At 37.1% G+C, this 18,783-nt stretch overlaps 1 protein-coding gene across 1 annotated transcript in view; it reads left to right on the top strand.

Moving 5' to 3' along the window:
• ME1 (malic enzyme 1) overlaps nucleotides 1-18,344 on the top strand; it is a 166,630-nt gene extending 148,286 nt beyond the window's left edge. Inside the window, exons 10-14 of the mRNA XM_070418169.1 lie at nucleotides 2,585-2,690; nucleotides 4,401-4,543; nucleotides 8,551-8,724; nucleotides 13,093-13,191; nucleotides 16,552-18,344. Coding sequence (XP_070274270.1) covers nucleotides 2,585-2,690; nucleotides 4,401-4,543; nucleotides 8,551-8,724; nucleotides 13,093-13,191; nucleotides 16,552-16,704 — 675 coding nt within the window. The 3' untranslated portion in view covers nucleotides 16,705-18,344. The remainder of the gene's footprint in view (nucleotides 1-2,584; nucleotides 2,691-4,400; nucleotides 4,544-8,550; nucleotides 8,725-13,092; nucleotides 13,192-16,551) is intronic.
• The last annotated feature ends 439 nt before the right edge of the window (nucleotides 18,345-18,783 follow it).

An 18,783-nucleotide genomic window follows, 5' to 3' on the forward strand; every position in this document is an offset into this window, starting at 1 on the left:
TTTTCTTTTTTCTTTTATTCTGAGATTTATTTACCTTCTATAATTGAAACTTTGTTGCCTTCAGTGGAGCTCAGAGCCAGACGGGAAGCTTGGCTTCCTTCATCACTGGAGCAACCAAGCCTCTTGCTTGCTTCAGCTCCTTGGCTGCCGGCCGCCATCTTGGTTGGGTTAATTTGCATATTGCCGCTCTGATTGGCTGGTGGGCGTGGCTTAAGGCATAGAGAAGGTACAGTCAATTTGCATGTTTCTCTTTTATTAGATTAGATAGTGATGATGCTATTTATACATTATATTCCCAGGACTTAATTATTTCATAATTGAAAGTTTATAATTTTTTACACCCTTTACCCATTTTGTCCATTCCCTATCCCCCACCTTTGGTAACCACCAATCTGTTCTCTGTATCTATGAATTAGAGGGTTTTATTTTTTTTATTTGTAAAATACATTTTTATTGATTTCAGAGAGGAAGGGAGAGGAGGAGAGAGGGATAGAAACATTAATGATGAGAGAGAATCACCCATCAGCTGCCTCCTGCATGCCCCTTACTGGAGATGTGCCCTTGACTGGAATCGAACTTGGGACCCTTCAGTCTGCAAACTGACACTCTATCCACTGAGCCAAACCAGCTAGGACAGTGGGGTTTTTTTGTTTGTTTGTTTGTCTTTTTAGTTTAGTTTTGTTTGTTTTTTAGATTCCACTTATAACTGAGATCATACAGTATTTGTATTTTTCCGTCTGACTTGTTTCAATTAGCATAATACCCTCAAGGTCCATACATGTTGTCACAAATGGCAAATTTTCCTTTTTTCATGACTGAGTAATATTCCATAGTAGATACCATATTTCCCTTGTCCATTAGTCCACCAATGGCCTCTTAGGTTGCTTCCGTGTCTTATATATCTTTTTGAGTTAGTGTTAAGTAAGATTATTTTTCACAATGTCTCAGATGTAGTATATTTTGTTGTGTAAGAAAGAAAAGCTGAGATAATAACCTTTTAGAACCCAGAAATGACTAATGGTGAATTCTGCTCTTAGGAAGCTGTTTGCTTTAATGTCGTGCTCATAATAGAAAATGGTGCTAGAGAAATAGAACTTTACAGTAGACTACAAGAAAATGTACCAAAATTATAAACACTAGAATTATTTCCTATTCACAATAACTTTAATTATAACTAACATTCAACTCCTGTTAAAAATCAGGCACAGCCCTAACCGGTTTGGCTCAGTGGAAAGAGCGTCGGCCTGCGGACTGAAGGGTCCCAGGTTCGATTCCGGTCAAGGGCATGTACCTTGGTTGTGGGCACATCCCCAGTAGGGGGTGTGAAGGAGGCAGCTGATCGATGTTTCTCTCTCATCGATGTTTCTAACTCTCTATCTCTCTACCTTCCTCTCTGTGAAAAATTAATAAAATGTATTTTTAAAAAATCAGGCACAGTCCCAAATGCTCTAGATATATCATTTAATGTAATCAACAATCTGGTGAGGTTTCTTACTGTCCTTATTTTACAGATGAAACAAGTTTCAAACTATCTATAATTCACATATATTACTTTTAAAAAACACACAAATAAAATGATAACCTTTTTAAGCAAGAAAAGTGTACTATCTTTAGGATTAACAATTTGCAAATGATCTGTTACATACTGCTTGTAAACCTTTTTCTCCAAAGCTATACTTGTGTGTATTATTAGAAAGGCTGAATTCCATTACCTCCCTTAGGCAAGTTGTTTAACATCTAAAGCCTCTATTTTCTTTGCAAAATAACTCTAATTATACTTGTTCTACTTTTTAAAATTGTTGAGGGTATCAAATGAGATATGTGAAAACAACTTATAAGTCATAAAGTACCATAAAAAGTTAGGCAGGGGTTGGCACCAGGGGGGTGAGGGTATGAGTAGGGGGATAGGGGGCAATGGGGGGATAAGGACACATATGTAATACCTTAATAAAGAAAAATAAATAAAGTTAGGCAGGGGTTTATTATATAATCAACATCTTACATATTTGCAACTGGAATATTATAATTAGATGTTTTCTAGATAAGACATGGCACATTCATAATCAAAACATTGCAAATAAACACATATAAAGCTAAGACTTATTCAGAAAATGAAACTATGGTATAAATATGGCATCAGTTCCATTCTTAATCAGTGGTATATAAATTGGTAGTGCTACAGATAAAGCCAGATCTACATTCTGAGACACTGCTGTATTAAAACAAATAATGTTTAGTAACAGTATCTTTATTTAAATGACATTTTGCATTACCATTTGTTATTGTCAGTTTCTCACAGATGTCTGTAGGATTAGGAATTTTAATATTAAATACTAGATAAATAAGGGAAAGACTTTATTTAGTTCACTGTTATATTCCCATTGCCAGAATATTGTCTGAGACATAAATATTTCTTAAAAGAATGAGTGAAATGATACTCTGATCATTGGAGAAGAGAGTTTAAGAATAGCTGTAACATAAAAATGTTAAGCATAAATACTGGCAATATGGGTAATATTCTGAAATTTCTTTGATTCCCATATGTTTGGCAGATTTATCATTTCTTCCTCTTTGCTTTACTTAGGGGCGTGCTGCCTTAACAAAAGAAAAAGAGGAATTTGCTCATGATCATGAAGAAATGAAAAACCTAGCAGACATTGTTCAAGAAATAAAACCAACTGCTCTCATAGGTAAACTTTTCCCTCCCTCACATAAACCCCAACTGACCCCTTTTTCACCTGATTCCTTTTCTTAACTACTGATTTATGAGGCATAGTTTAGCTTTTTGAAATTCTAACCTTTGGAATTGACAAACAAAATTATACATTCACCGAAGCACCCCATGGACACCTGTATTTGTAAATTCATGCTGATCCCGGTTGAAGTGTGCGGCCCCCTCTGCCAACTCTGTCAGCCTGTTAGTACCTGGCACATTCAGCACTTTTCCAAGCTTGATTGCTCCCATAGACAGTGGCTCTCAATGGGATGGAGTTGGCTCCCATGGAAGCATTTGACAATGCCTGGAGATACTTTTGGTTGTAACAACTGGGAGGAGATGGGGGGTGGGGTCAGGGCTACTGACATCTAGTGAGTAGAGACTAGGAATGCACAGGAAAGCCTCCCACAACAAGGAATTATCCAACCCAAACTGTTACTATTGCCAGAGTTGAGAAACACTGAACTAGACCCTCCTTGAAGACAGGGACCATATTTCACATATCTTTGTATTGCTCATAGCACTTAGCACAGTAGTTTAACATGGCATGTGCACTGTGAAATGTTTATTATGGCCAAGTTTAATGTGGTTGAAAAAAACGCAAAGAAAGCCATGAAGCTTAATCTCTTATTTTGTGTGTATATAATGTCAGCCCTTACTTTGTATCATACTCCATTCCTAGAAGCTCTTATGAAGCAGATGACAATATTGAGAATAATGTTGATAACCATAATAAAAACAAATACTCCATGCCTGCAACTGTAGGAAGCCTTTATTGTTGTTTTTTATAAAATATCGTCTATCAGGAATTGCCTTTTTTTTCATTTCCATTATACAAATTGCTTCATTCTCTGTTAAACTTGAAACACATCATACTTCAGTTTTTAATTAAATTGGATGATTGTCTTAAATGTTAGCGTTGGGTTATAAAACACAAGTACTTGATAGCCGTGGAGACTGAAATATACTCATGTATTTCTTATAGAGAGATAATACATATTGTACAAATTTTTAAAATTTTTTACTTATTGATTTGAGAGAGAGAGAAAGAGAGATGTCTTGTTCCACTTATTTATGTGTTGTTTGATTCTTGTATGTGCCCTGACTGGGGATCAGACCCGCAACCTTGGCATATTGGGACGATGCCCTACCAGTGGTTGGCAAACTGCAGCTCGAGAACCACATACGCCTCTTTGGCCCCTTGAGTGTGGCTCTTCCTAAGCCTTAGGAGTACCCTAATTAAGTTAGTACCTACCTATATAGTTTAAGTTTAAAAAATTTGGCTCTCAAAAGAAATTTCAATCGTTGTAACTGTTGATATTTGGCTCTGTTGACTAATGAGTTTGCCGACCACTGCAACCAACTGAACTACCCGGCCAGGGTCATATTGGACACATTTTAATGTCCTGTTATAAATACCTGTAATCAAAATTCCTAGTGATTAGTCACCAGCTCAATGTATTATGAGTCAAATGTTATAGTTGTGATTTTTTAGACACTTGTAGATTTATAACCCTCAAGGCTATTTGACATTGATAAACTTACCTTTTTTGTCACTTTGATACAAAAGTTGTTTAGCATCTGTTAGAAAACGACCTGACTTTTCATTGTTGCTTGGGCATGGGCTTCTTGGATTCGTTAACCAATGATAGTGCTATTCACTGGTTTCTCATTTCTATTTTAGGAGCTGCCGCAATTAGTGGGGCATTCTCGGAACAAATCCTCAAAGACATGGCTGCCTTCAATGAACGGCCTATTATTTTTGCTTTGAGTAATCCAACCAGCAAAGCAGAATGTACTGCAGAGCAGTGTTATAAAGCAACCCAGGTAAAGCAAAAGCATAACTGATATTTTAATTACCAAATTTTGATTCATTATAGGAAAGCTGAGGATATCAACGGAGCTTACCACTTAACTTTTAAAAATTATGCAAGCAAGATTGAAAAAAAAATAGTGAGCAGGTCAGAAAGGATAAGAACCATATTCTAGAATGTTGTTGCAAAAATCCTCTTCTTCAATAAAACAAAATAAACTTGGTAATGTTTTGTTGATAATTTTCCTCATGATTTGGAATTATCTAAGGTTCAAACATAAAAGTTAAAAAGGAAAAAGCTTGATTCTAGATGCTTATTAAAATAACTTTTAACTAGCTATTCTGAAACACTGAAGCACACAGTATGCAAACCACAGTCTTATTTTTGCTTTGCTAACCCTGGGTTTGGGTTTTGACGCCGTGGGTGGAGTATCTGGGCAGCATTCTGACATCCAGCCAGGCTGGGGCAGGAGTCCTCAAAGCTCCAGTCCTTTATTGTTTCTCCAAAATGACTTATTTATGCTATCTTTGTATTAATATACAGTGTGGGGCAAAATTAGGTTTACAGTTGTGAGTATGCGAAACAGAGTTTATTCTTGTATTATCTATTTATTTTTTTGTATTATTATTTATTAACTAGAGGCCAGGTACATGAATTCATACACAGGTGGGGTCCCTCTCCCAGTCCTGATCGGGGCTGATCGGGGCCTACTGGCCGGCCGGCCAGGAATAGAGACCACGTGAGGTTGGCTGTGGGAGCACACTGACCACAAGGGGGAAGTTCTTGCATTGAGTGTCTGCCTCCCTGGTGGTCAGTGCACAGCATAGCGACTGCTTGACTGGTTGTTTGGTCGACCGGTTGTAACAGTCACTTAGGCTTTTATATATAGATAGATTATTGTATTATTTTCCATATGGACAACTGTATACCTAATTTTGCCCCACCCTGTATAGGGTGTTTCAAAAAATGTTTACACACTTTGAATAATTATAAAGGCAATGTCTATTAAAATACATTTTATTTTCAACATGTAATAGAATTTACAGACATTGTGTGTATACATTTTTTGTGACTTCCTGTATATTTAACTGATATGTTGACAAGGGCCTTCTTCCCTTCAAATGTTTGAAAAGGTCTTTAAAACAAAATAAGGATTGAGTCATAGATATCTAACACTTTTATTTTGGAAATAAATCCAAAATGAACTAGAAAAGGTAACATGACACAAAGTTATGCCACTGCACAAGTCAGACTTTGATGCCCCACTTCTTTAATATTATGTCCTTAAATGCTTATGACTATAATTGATGAAATGTTGGCAAGGAGCTACTGCATTGTTTATCTCTCTTGTTTGGGATGGCATCAATGTCCTCAATAATTAAATTTTTATCTCATCTCTAGTTGGGGAATTTGACTCATCAGTAGTTCTTAAATCCTTAAAGGAGGAAAAAGCTCTCTGAGCAATAACAAAATTTTAGCATTGCACATTGTAGGCACACTAAATGTTTAAGTAATCATTTTGCTTTGGATATTTCATAGTCCTCAAGAGTTGATAGACTCAGCTGTGATAGTCAATCAAAATTACCTAAATTCATATACTTGTGTTTTTAAGTTTGAATACATTTGATGCAAATGGCCTAAACTCTTCGCAGGACCTTGCTTAATGTTCTGTGTCCTTATACATAAAATTGAAAGTCACTGGTTCAGCCAAAGGATTACAGAACAAAGAAAGGTCTGCCTGTGGCTGGATGTGAGTCTCCGCAGCTGCAGGCACAGGGGAAGTTGTTAAGAAAATTTAGAAATACAAAATGCAAAAAAATTATTGAACCTAGAAAAACTATACCAAAAGTGGTATAGAGAGATTTCCTTCTCCATATTAACATTTCATGTATATAAGAATACTTATCTATCTATCATTTACTTAATGCCATTCCTCCATAAAATATGACAATTATAGAACAATGGGCAGGAGGAGAGGGAGTGAAGGAGGGGAGGAGGTTAAACAAGAATAAATGCAATATTGAAGGTCTCTTCCTATAAATTTTCAAAGGTGTATGTACATACCAAATAGTATATACAAATGTTTATTTAATATATGTCAAATATTAATTTAGTTACATTAGAAAGTTACTTGTAATAAAATATTTTATCTGCTAAACAGAATTGAAGGTATCAGATTTGTCTAAAAGTATAACCTAATCTTGTGTAACACATAATAGTGTCTTATAGACACCTACATGAGCATTTTTATTTTCTTTCTCATCTGTTTTTTCTTTTTATATCCTGAATAGGTTGAATCATTATACAATTTTACCTTTATACATAAGATATTCTCTGAAATTGGTTAAAATGAATAAGTTAATATTATTAATATCATAATGGGTTTAGACTCTAGATCAGCGATTTTCAACTGGTATGCCACAAGAATTTTTAAAACATGCATTACCTAGAGAACAAACTGACAGCTGTCAGATGAAAGGATTAAAACAAAACAAAACAAAAAAAACCTCACGGACACAGATGACAGTATGGTGATTACAGAGGGGAAGGAGGTGTGGGGAGGTAGAAGAGGATCTAGTCGGGATAAATGGTGATGGAAGGAGACTTGACTTGGGATGGTGAACACACAATACAATATACAAATGATGTATTATAGAATTGTACACCTGAAACTTATATAATTGTATCAACCAATGTTACCCTAGTAAATTCAATGAAAATTTTTTTAAAACATGCACTACCTGACTAGTTAGTCAGGAGCACTGACCTCTTTTGTCTTAGATTGTCAAATGAAAAAATGTCAACAGCCAACACAACAATAGCCATCCAGTGTGAATGCCCTGTCTTGAACCATAAATATAGAGATCATATAATATAGTTGCATCTTATTGGTCATGTTGCATAATAAAGCTAATTGGTTAATTCTTGGTACCAGAAATCTTTATATACAAGTATGAGCACTTGGTTTTTTAACCAAAGAACTTATATGCGTATATGCATAATCCATGGACACAGACATTAGTCACTTTGGAGTAAAAATTACTCTTATTATTTTTTGGTAAATTAATAAAAATCAAACCTATTTTTTGTCAGATTGGCAAAAAATATCAGATATTTTTGGCGTGCTACAGAATTTTAGTAATTAGTTTCTGTGTGCCATGAGATGAAAAGGTCGAAAGTCGCTGCTCTAGCTGTAAGAGGGATGCAAGTTCTAATTCAGTTTATCATCATTTAAACTATGCTTTGGGGATTTGGGACTTTAGACTTTTCCAGTGCATTTCTCAAATGTGATGCTTTATTTGTCCAGTGTTTCCTATTCCTGTCTTAGAAGCCTGACTGCTTTTAAGGACGTCTCCACCCTCCCCTCATAGATCACACAGATGCTTCCCTTTTGGTCAGCAGTATGGAATGCGGCATCCAACAGGCCCCAAGTTAATGCCATCTTAACGCATGTAATACATGAAGTTCCTGCAAAACATTGTGACAAAATATGAATCTAGGAAAAAATAAAGACAGTCTTTGACAATTATTGATAATTTAATCTTATTTGCTAATCCCACTTGTTCTAATAGGTTTATTTCCTATATGATTTTTCATGTAATTCTTCACTGTGTAGAAATATATAAAATTTGTCCTAGTGATTATGTTGAAACGTGTTGATCCCTAAACTCTAACCTAGAATGTCATTCTTTCCAATACTCCAATATTAATGTATCATTTTTATCTTCAGCATTCTATAACTGGAAGCCCATTAGAGATGGTTGACAGGCCTGTAGGTTGGACCACTGCAGAGTGGCACCAGGCTTTCGGTGTCTGTGCACTTCTAGGAGTGGAGAGTAAGATAGAGAGCGGTAATAATCACCCACTCAAGAACTTATTGCCAACACCATAACAACTTGCCCAGACTTACTAGGGATGAAAAATTAAACTTCTTTCTAAATGCTCAGGGGGAGAGTCCTGCTGTGATACATTTGTGTTAAGACAGCTTGCTTCTCTTACAGTTGTGTGTCTGTGTTGTAGGGGCGTGCGATTTTTGCCAGTGGCAGTCCTTTTGACCCAGTCACTCTTCCAGACGGTCGGACCCTGTATCCTGGCCAAGGCAACAACTCCTATGTGTTTCCTGGAGTTGCCCTTGGTGTTGTGGCGTGCGGATTGAGGCATATCACAGACAAGGTTTTTCTCACTACTGCTGAGGTACTGTAAAATACTCTTAAGTTCTCTCAGGCTGTAAAATACCAAAGGACCTCCATGTAGTTGTCTAATGTTGTCTTTATCTAGTACAATCTCGGCTCACTCCTTAGAAGGTATAGCTGAAGGAGAGAAAATCTTTCCCAGTGGAGAGTGAATAAGGGGCAGGTAGCAGGCTCATATTGAGTCATTTGTAAAAGATTGTTCTTTAGTAGCCAGCAAAACCCCCACAAAACTGTGTTCTGATTTCCTAAATGGAACCCTTTTTTATCTTTATACTTTCAAATTTTGTGCCAGTAGTGAGACAATTAAAAATTTTGTTTCCAGCCCAGCTGGTGTTGCTCAGTGGTTGAGCATCAACCTATGAACCATGAGGTCCACAGTTCGATTCCTGGTCATGGCACATGCCCTGGTTGCGGGCTCAGTCCCCAGAAGGGGGCATGCAGGAAGCAGCTGATGAAGCTCTCATCATTGATGTTTCTCTCTCTTTCTCTCCCTCTCCCTTCCTTCCTGAAATCAATTTTAAAATATTTAAAATATCTCCAATTCATAGGTTAATTGGTAAATATTTCTCTACTTAGAGAAATATTAATGGCTTTTTGAATATTTAAAATGAAAGCCTGATTTGGGATAGTGAAGAAGTGTTTATCATTCAGGGTTCAGTGTAGAAAACAGAAACCACTCTAGTATTATTTTTTATCTTCACCCAAGGATATGCCAGTATTGATTTTAGAGAGAGAAAAAGGAGTGGGGAGGAGGGGGAGAGAGAGAAAGAGAGAGAGAGAGAGACATCAGTTGCCTTCTGTATGCACCCAGACTAGGAATCAAACCTTCAGCCTAGGTATGTGCCCTGATCAGGTATCGAACCAACTGACCACCCGACCAGGGCATAACCACTCTAGTATTTTTAGCAGAAAGGAAATTAAAACAGGGAATTAGGTGTTTATAATGTTGCTAAAAGGATAGAGGTGGGTTTTAGTGTGGCCCTTCAGAAAAGATTCTGAGAATATCACAGAGAAGACCCACTAGGGAAGCTCTGCTAAGCTACTACTGTTAAGAACTGAGAAAGCTCTGAAATTTTACCCTATTGTCAAGCTAACAAATTAGCCCACCACAGTTTCATAAATTCTGGCAAAAGATACAAAACTCTTAGAGACAAAGCACTTTATTACTTACTAGATATAGCACAAAAGGTAACAGGAACTTCTAGTGCCCACTAGCTCCCCTGCCCCCAGGACTCAGGAGGGTGATACAGTGATTGGACATACAGATGTAAAGTCATGAGCTTTTGATAATTAGAATGTTCATCGAGCTGATATCATGTTCAAAAATGATACAATTCATGAATGAAAATTAGAGTGAATTTTTTCTCTTAGAATTAAACCACTATACAACACTATAACTGAACTGAATGAAATAACACTTAATTAATATTCAATGAAAATGTCAACAAAGACTCTTATGAAATTGATGTGATCTAAAGGAGTGTAATCCCCATATTCAGGCTCGGTGTCATTCTGTGAGAACAGACGTCTGGAAGCGAGAATGTTCTGCTGTTTTCTTTTTTGTCCCTGCAATAAAAGCACAGCAGCTATGTCTCAGCGTTACTTTAACTCAAAATGTCTTGTTTGAACATAAGTACATGTCTAATTACTAAAAGAGCTTTTCAAAGCTGTTACATTAAGGAAAATGTAATGATTATATTTTATAGCAGATACATCATAAGAAAAAAAAAACGGTCTTTTATTCATAGTAGCCAGCATTTTCTTTCCTAAATAACTCCAGCACCCTCTAGTGACAAATTGCATTAAAAAACTTTCCATTTACTATCCAGGAAAAGGAATAGCAAAAAACTATGAAGAAAAATAAATAAAATATGTCTATGTCATTAGTGTTGTTCTTATCAGAGCTTGGGATCTCTCTGGCTAAATCTTTTGGCCTTTCCACGTTTCTCTTAGGCTTCAAAACAATATTCCGGATTTTATACCACCTTATTGATTTCAGTGTCTCCCTTTCATGTCTTTGTTTTTTTTTGTTGTTGTTTTTTTTGCTATGAGCACTTTTCTGGCATTCATTTTTTGTCCTTTTTTTCCCCCTTTTGCTTTGAGAGATCTCATACATTCTCTTGTTTCCATTATCTTCATTCAAAAATTGCTCAAATCTGGGTATCTCTATTATCATCTTCACCATGTCTCCTTATCTAATGGGCATTTCCACAGAAATACCCTGCTGATTGCTTAAACACAAGACGTGTAAAGCCATATCGCTCATCTTCCCTTGCCTTCAGTATTTGCATTCGTGTTAGTGATATGGGCTTTCTAAGCAGGCACCGAAGCTTAGAAGCCAGACATTCTTTTCAGTCTCCCTCATCCCAGAGTGGCCATGCATACACACTCACATGTAGTTTCTCTCTATGACCTACTGTCTGTTATCCTGCCTGGGAAACTCTGAAAATCATTCCCCACCCATTGAAGCCTACCCTTCAGGTCATTGCCTAAGCCCCCCTCATCCTCTTGTGAGCACTCTGGCTGCTCATGGTCTTTCTCCTTAGCCATGGCTGTCTTCATCGAACATACCAGCATTTAAATTTCATTCCTAGTGGTTTTATGCCCTTGAGATCTTCGTATTTTAAACAATTAAGTGTTGTCTTATAATTAAATTTTAAATTATCTTTTTTTAAAAAGAGAGCTTTCCATATTCTTCTTTTAAAATACCAGTAGCACCTAGTATGATGCTAAAGCACATCGCAGAAACTGAGTAAGTACTTACTGAATTAAACTAAGTAGAATAGTCATGGATCTTAGCAAGAACAAATACAATACCACATGCACTCACTGCTAGAGGGCCCTATAAAGAAGAAAGTCCTTTTCATCTAGATTATATTTGTAGTTAATCAAAGTAACATGTAGGAGATCTAGGTGAATTTTTGATTGGCAACTGCAAATAACTATTAGGGTTATTGTAAAAATGCTAGTTAGATATCTTACGCAACTCGAAATCTCATGGATTGGCATCAATGCTGAAAAACTATTCCTGGACAGTTTAATATCTCACATAGAGATCGTTGGCTTTCCTGGTACTCTGGACAGTCTCCCGGGCCCCTGATGGGAGCACCCAGTGTGCCCCAGGGGCAGCCCTCCTGGCTTGGCATTGAACGTACAGCAGCCTGTCCACTTGTGGGAGGCAAGCCTTGTCTCCTGTCCTCACACCGCTCCTCTGGAGTCACCTGCTGGGTCCTCTCATTCACCTATGTATGTGCATATATATATCGTATTTTATTGGTGAACCATTTGAAAGCAACTTACAGATAGTATGCCTTTTTACCCCTAAATATTTTGGGAAATTTTCTTATGTGATCAATGTACCATTATCAATTCAGGAACATTAGCATTGATATAATACTATTATTTAATGCACAATCCAAATTCAGATTTTCCATTAAAAGGACCTTCAGAGCATCTAGGCTAATCCTTTAATCTGTAAGAATATTTCAGCCTTTTGTTTCCTTTATGGCATTCACATTGGAGAGTACAGTCCAGTTATTTTACAGTGTTCCTCAATTTAGGCCTCTGATTGGTTCCTTCTGATTTAATCCAAGTTGCATGGTTTTGTGAGGAGCACTGAATGCCTTGTAATTGTCTCCTTCTCAGGGCAACACCTCAGGAGGCACATGATGCGAAGTTTTCTCCTATTTTTAAAACCACTTTATTGAGTTTTGATTGACATGTGAAAAGTTGTGGTGGTCAGAACAATTAATATAAGAGCTACTCTCTTAGCAGATGTTTAAGTGTGCATGCGTGCACTGCTTGATTTAGAAATGGGGATGGTTGTGGACAGCAAAAGCTGATGCTAGTTAGGTGATCCAGATACTCCAGAATCTGTGGGAAATTAAAATCCTACCCGCAAGGCGACTCTGAAGTAGGTTTCTCAGCCTCCTGCTCTCCCTCCTGTGCAAGATTATGTGAGCTGGGAGTCATGACATCATCAGCTTTGCACACCTTCCCTACTCAGAGGCTTTCAGGCTCCTTCTCCATCACTGTCGTCCTCCTGTAACTTCCTACCCCTCTCTCCCTGCTCCTCTTGTGTGGCAAATGGGAGAGCTGCTGGCATGTCATGGTATAGTAGAACAGGAACTGGACTAAGAGAAAACCCAAATTCTATTCCTGTCTTTTTCGCTAATGGTGTGATCCCACCAATCACCAAGCCTGTCTGGGCTCAGTGTTTCTGCTGATAAAGGGGGAGGGGAAATTAGAGGATCACACTCATGTGATCCGCTTCTATACATGACCGTATATGTGCCATTCACCTAATTATCCTCATAACCCCCACGTCGTATGTGTGAAGTGTAAACATTTTTTTTTCTTTTTTTTTAAGGTTATAGCTCAGGAAGTGTCAGATAAGCACTTGGCAGAGGGACGCCTATATCCTCCTTTGAACACCATTAGAGATATTTCTCTGAAAATCGCAGTAAAGGTAAAACTGTTCTTGTTCAACCTCGTTATTTTTCCTTCCTTCTATTGTTAAATATGCATTTTTTGGTATTAAAAATCCACTCTCTTGAAATTTCTGTCACCTTATTATGTCAGCTGGCACAGAGCCTCAGCAGAGCTTAGGGACTCCGATCTGTAGCAATGGAAGAATCAGCTGAATCATTAATTCCCCCATCAATCTTTTTCTCTTCTATAATTTAAGTGATTCATTAGGATTTCCTTTCAGGTAGGTCTTTCTCACTTTACCCTTTTTTAGTTAGTATCTTCCATATCACAGTTATGAAAGTTGCTAACATGTTGCGGATGTGGTAGCGGGACATTTAGACTCCAAAATACCTGCCTTATCCCCGTCTCCATGGGGTGTGGACCCGCGTCTCCATGGTGTACGGTATCTTAAAGATCACAACTAATAACACTGCAGAGGGCAGTGCAATGACGGCAAAGCACTCAAAGCTCTTGGGGTGGTAGATGAGCTATTGAAGGAATCAGCCAAAAAGAATCTAATGGCAGAGAAATCTTTTGTAACTGAGAGAGATTAATATTTTTGCAATATAGTTGTATCAGTTTGCTAGGGCTGCCATAGCAAAATACCACAGACTGGGTGATTTAAAAACATTTATTTTCTCATAATTCTGGAGGCTAGAAATCTAAGATTCAGGCATAAGCAGGACTTATATCTTTGGAGGCCTCTCTGCTGAGCTTGTAGGTGACTGCCTTCTCTGTGTCTTCATGGGGTCTTCCTTCTGTGTATGCATATCCCTGGTGTCGCTTTGTTCAAGTTTACCTTCTCATAAAAACACCAGTCATCATGGGTTAAGGCCCACCCAAACAGACTCGTTTTAACTTAATTACCTCTTAAAGGCCCTGTCTCCAAACACAGTCACATTCTGAATACTGGGGGTTAAGGCTTCAATATTTTGGGGTGACATAGTTCAGCCCATAATATAATTATATATTTAAGCTAGGGTTTCTCAACCTCATGCACATTTTGTCTGGATAACTCTTTGTTGTGGGGCTGTCCTGGGCATTGAAGGATATTTAACAGCGTCGCTGGCCTTTTCCCACTAGATACCAGTAGCTTCTGAAGGGTTGTGACAAACAAAAATGTTTCCAGAACATTGCCAACTGGTCCCTCAGAGGCAAAATGGTTTGTGGTTGAAAACCGAAGCTATTAGCAAGTTTATCAAAACGACACCATTTAGGATTCATATGTCATTATTTATCTTGTTGATTGAGGGTAAATGCTTCAAAAACTGAGTAATCCTTCAAAAACCATTTAGATAATCTGTATGCTCATATTTTCTCCTGATGTGTGTCTACTAATCTTTAACTAGTTTGAATGATTATTGCACCACACAGTAGTTGGGATTACAAGAGAACAAGTATGGAAAGAAAAGAAAACCAAGGATAGAACATCATTTCTTTTCTGCCAAAACACAGAAGAAAGGCAGTTAGGAAGAGAAGTCATGATTTCAAGGAAAGACTCAGGACCGCGCAGCATGTCAGAAATTAGAGGAAGACACACTTCCAGGATGGGGGTGGACATTGTGATTAAGAAAATCAAGTCCTGGCAAGAAAAACTCATTTGAATGATGACAATTTTTATTTATATGTAAGAAGTCATCAGAAACTATTACAAAAAGCAATTTCCATGGTACAAGAAGTTAATCCAAGTCACTCTTCTAGAGAGTTGGGCTTTGACAAGGAGAGAGGGAAGACTTCACTGAGAGAATCATTAAGAGTCTGTATCCTGGGAGCATAAAGAGGAATGAAATTCCACATAGTCTATGTCAGAAATGAAACAATGCATTGTAGGCACTTTGGAAAATAGAGAAAAGGGAAATGCCTAAATTCGACTTTTCTAACAGAAGCAACTCATCATTTTGGGGTGTGTGCTTCCAGTCTTTTTTCATGTGTTTGCTTTCATTTCTAACATAATTTAATAATGTATGGTGTTTTGTTTTCTGATATTTTCATAAACATTTCTTCATAATATAGCACAGGCTTTATAACCATAATTTTTCATAAATGCATAGTTTTACATTGAGAAGAGATACCTAACCATTCTAATATTCTTCGAAAACAGACTTATCCAAATAAGTCTAGTGTACAAATAGCTCCTCAGAGAAACCGGAGTAATTTAAGAGCACACATGGAATGATTCATTTTGACAAGAGGGAAAATCCATTTTCCTCAAAGAAAATATGGGAAGAAAGGACGTTTGAAGAGAAAGAGGAGATAGTTTGAGTTGATGAAAAGGGAAATTGAGATTGTTTTCTCAGATTAATTGGAATCTTCTCAGTAGAGTGGTGAGAGTTAAATGGAGACTCAACAGGGGATGGTTTGAAATTACCTGTGGGAAAGCTGAGAGGAAGTTGCTTTTTATTTTATTTTTCAAAAGGAGGATAAAAGCATAATGTGTAACCACGTAACCCAGGTGAGGTTAGGAATAGTAGGCCATTGCGGGGGAGAGCCATGAAAGGAGAAAGCTGGCACTGTGGGTTCCCCACGCTGGGGACTAGAATGGAGAGTGTGACACAGAGACATGGAAACAGGATTCTGTGATGCTGGGAAGGAGCGTTGAAACTGCCCATGGAGTCCTGCTGGTTAGGTGAGCAGGGTCAGGAGACTGGGGTAAAAAAAGAGATTTTATAAGAGGCTGTGGTTAGAATAGAGATTATTAAAACTGCAAGGTGTTGAAGTTCAAACTTAGTAGGCATATTACGATAGTCAGTTCAAGTTAATTACCAGTCAGGTCATTTCAAGACATTTCCCACGTTATCTGAGAAATCCTGGTGTGATCACCCTTGAATAAATCTCTGCTATCCACACTTCCCTTTGTTGCTGTTATTGTATTCTCCTCTTGCTACATAATTTATATTTGCATTTTCATTTTATATCTTATTTGTGTATGTGTGCTTTTTTTTTTTTTAAAATCCACCAAAATCCTTTTTCTTTTTTTTTCTTTTTTTTTTTTTTTAATATATTTTATTGATTTTTTACAGAGAGGAAGGGAGAGGGATAGAGTTAGAAACATCGATGAGAGAGAAACATCGATCAGCTGCCTCCTGCACGTCTCCCGCGGGGGATGTGCCCACAACCAAGGTACATGCCCTTGACTGGAATCGAACCTGGGACCTTTCAGTCCGCAGGCCGACGCTCTATCCGCTGAGCCAAACCGGTTTCGGCTGTATGTGTGCTTTTAATACAACTTGCTGTTTTTGAAAACAGACAAGATATAAATTATATATTAATTTTCTTGGAACAGACAAAAACTTCTGCCATGTACTCACCATCACCTCTGTTCCTTAAAATATAACTAAGACTCTTTTTCTATTTCTAGATTGTGAAAGATGCATACCAAGAAAAGACAGCCACAATTTATCCTGAACCCCCAAACAAGGAAGCGTTTGTCTACTCTCAGATGTATAGCACTGATTATGACCAGATTCTACCTGAGGAGGCCCAGAAAATACAGACCAAATCTGACCAGTAACATAATAACTAACATTTATAATTCCATTAATGAGATCTGAAATCTTTCATAATTTTTAAAGATTAGAATCTTTTATAATGATTTAAAATATGCTAGATTAAGATAATTTTACTTTAACAATCTAAAAATTTATGGGAAAATATTAATATACTTTAGGGCACATATCATACTAGACAATTTTGCTTCATTTACTTTCTGGTTATTTATGATTTCTATCTTATTTTGCCCAAGTTCTCTTTAAAAGCTATTGTACCTACTACTGAGAAACTCATTGTTTTTATATAGGGAAGTAATGGGAAGACCAAAATTAGTAATAAATTGATATGATTAAAATTAAAACCCATCATTCTTTGGTTGACCATTTTGTTAAAAATCCTTTTTTATATATAGACAGAAATATATTTAGGCATAAATGAACTTTTGCTAGAAACAGAAATAACACGTTGTTGCCTAGAGAAATATAACTTCTCAGGTATTTTTATTCCAATTCCAGACCATACTTGTTCTTTTGGTGCAACTGAATTCTCACATTTCTAAGAAAGATTATTGCTGTTTACAATGCATTGGGCAGCCTTAGATTTTAATATTCTTTCTCCATTGTTACATCTTCTTATCCTCTTGGCCTCCATCACCTATCCCTTCTAATAGCATCTTTCTTTCCCCTGACTAAGTACCCTATCCTTCAGCTCCACTTTACTGCTGCTGGGCCTTTGAGGACTATGGCTCCTGTCCTGAGGTAGGTACCTTCAGTTCAGCACAGGCTGAGCAGTGGGAAGAGCAGAGGGGAGAGAAGGTCAGCTCCTTGAGAAAAGGCTGTCTGTGGCATCAACCTCTTAAGACAAGGATCTGCAGAGTCAGGAGCGAGAGCCCAGTTCCTAGACAAGCTGGGTTCCCACTTGAGTGACCTGCTCTAATGTTCCTTTGATTCGTTCAGATAATCAAGAGCTCCTTTTGTGGTTACAGTAAACACAATTTCCTCTGAATTTGGAGAAAATTTTGTAACCACTTCCCCAATAGCAGAAACCTTTACATTAGATATTAAAATATTCTAATTACGCCCTGACCGGTTTGGCTCAATGGATAGAGCGTCGGCCTGTGGACGGAAGGGTCCCAGGTTCGATTCCAGTCAAGGGCATGTACCTTGGTTGCGGGCACATCCCCAGTAGGGGGTGGGCAGGAGGCAGCTGATCGATGTTACGTTCTCATCGATGTTTCTAACTCTCTATCCCTCTCCCTTCCTCTCTGTAAAAAATCAATAAAATATATTAAAAAAATAAAAATAAAAAATAAAATAAAATATTCTAATTACCATTAGTAGTTACAGCCAAGAAATTCATGTTCATTTCAAGCTTTACTTTAGAAACTAATCACTGAACTACTGGAGACAATTTTAAATTCATAAGCTCAGGTACAATAACATTTGCTATTTACTTGTAGAATTTTTCGGAGAATTTTCTGGTTTTTGAAGTAATGCTTTTAAAGAATATAAAACGATGTTCAAGGTTAACTATACTATAAATGATTTTATTGTAAGTGGAAGGTTACAAATTGTTTTAAGTGGGAGAAGAGGTGGGGGTATTTCTGAAGGTAAGATTTAGTCAAGAATTTCCTCAATATAGTTATTTTGATAAGATCCAGAATGCCTCTTTTTTGTCTGTTTTGATGTTGTCTTATAGCTCTAACTAAATGTACTTACCTATGCAAAAGATTTATTAAAGCATAGAAAAAGTGAATGAAGAAAAGTGTAAAATAATTGTTTTTCTCTTAAAGTATTGTTCATTTAAAAATAATGCTGGGTCTCAATGGGTGGTCATGTGACAGTATATAATGAATTTAAAAGTATTCTGATAGTTAATTTCAATATGAACTTAGTTTATTTAATACCAGTTGTATACAAAATGAATGAGCTTAGAGGAAGATAGTGAAACAGCTTTGGATGGTTACTTACTAGGTAGCATGTATTCTGTGTACATTATCTTATTTAATGTGGTCCCCACAATTCCCTTATGAAGTAGATATTTTGCGTAACTTGCCAAGTCCACAAAGTTAATACTAGTAAGTAAAGGAGACGGGCTTTAA

This window comes from Myotis yumanensis, unplaced genomic scaffold (genome assembly GCF_028538775.1).
Source record: "Myotis yumanensis isolate MYYU_CA2020_CCGP unplaced genomic scaffold, mMyoYum1.0.hap1 SCAF_6, whole genome shotgun sequence".
Classification (NCBI taxonomy): Eukaryota; Metazoa; Chordata; class Mammalia; order Chiroptera; family Vespertilionidae; genus Myotis; species Myotis yumanensis.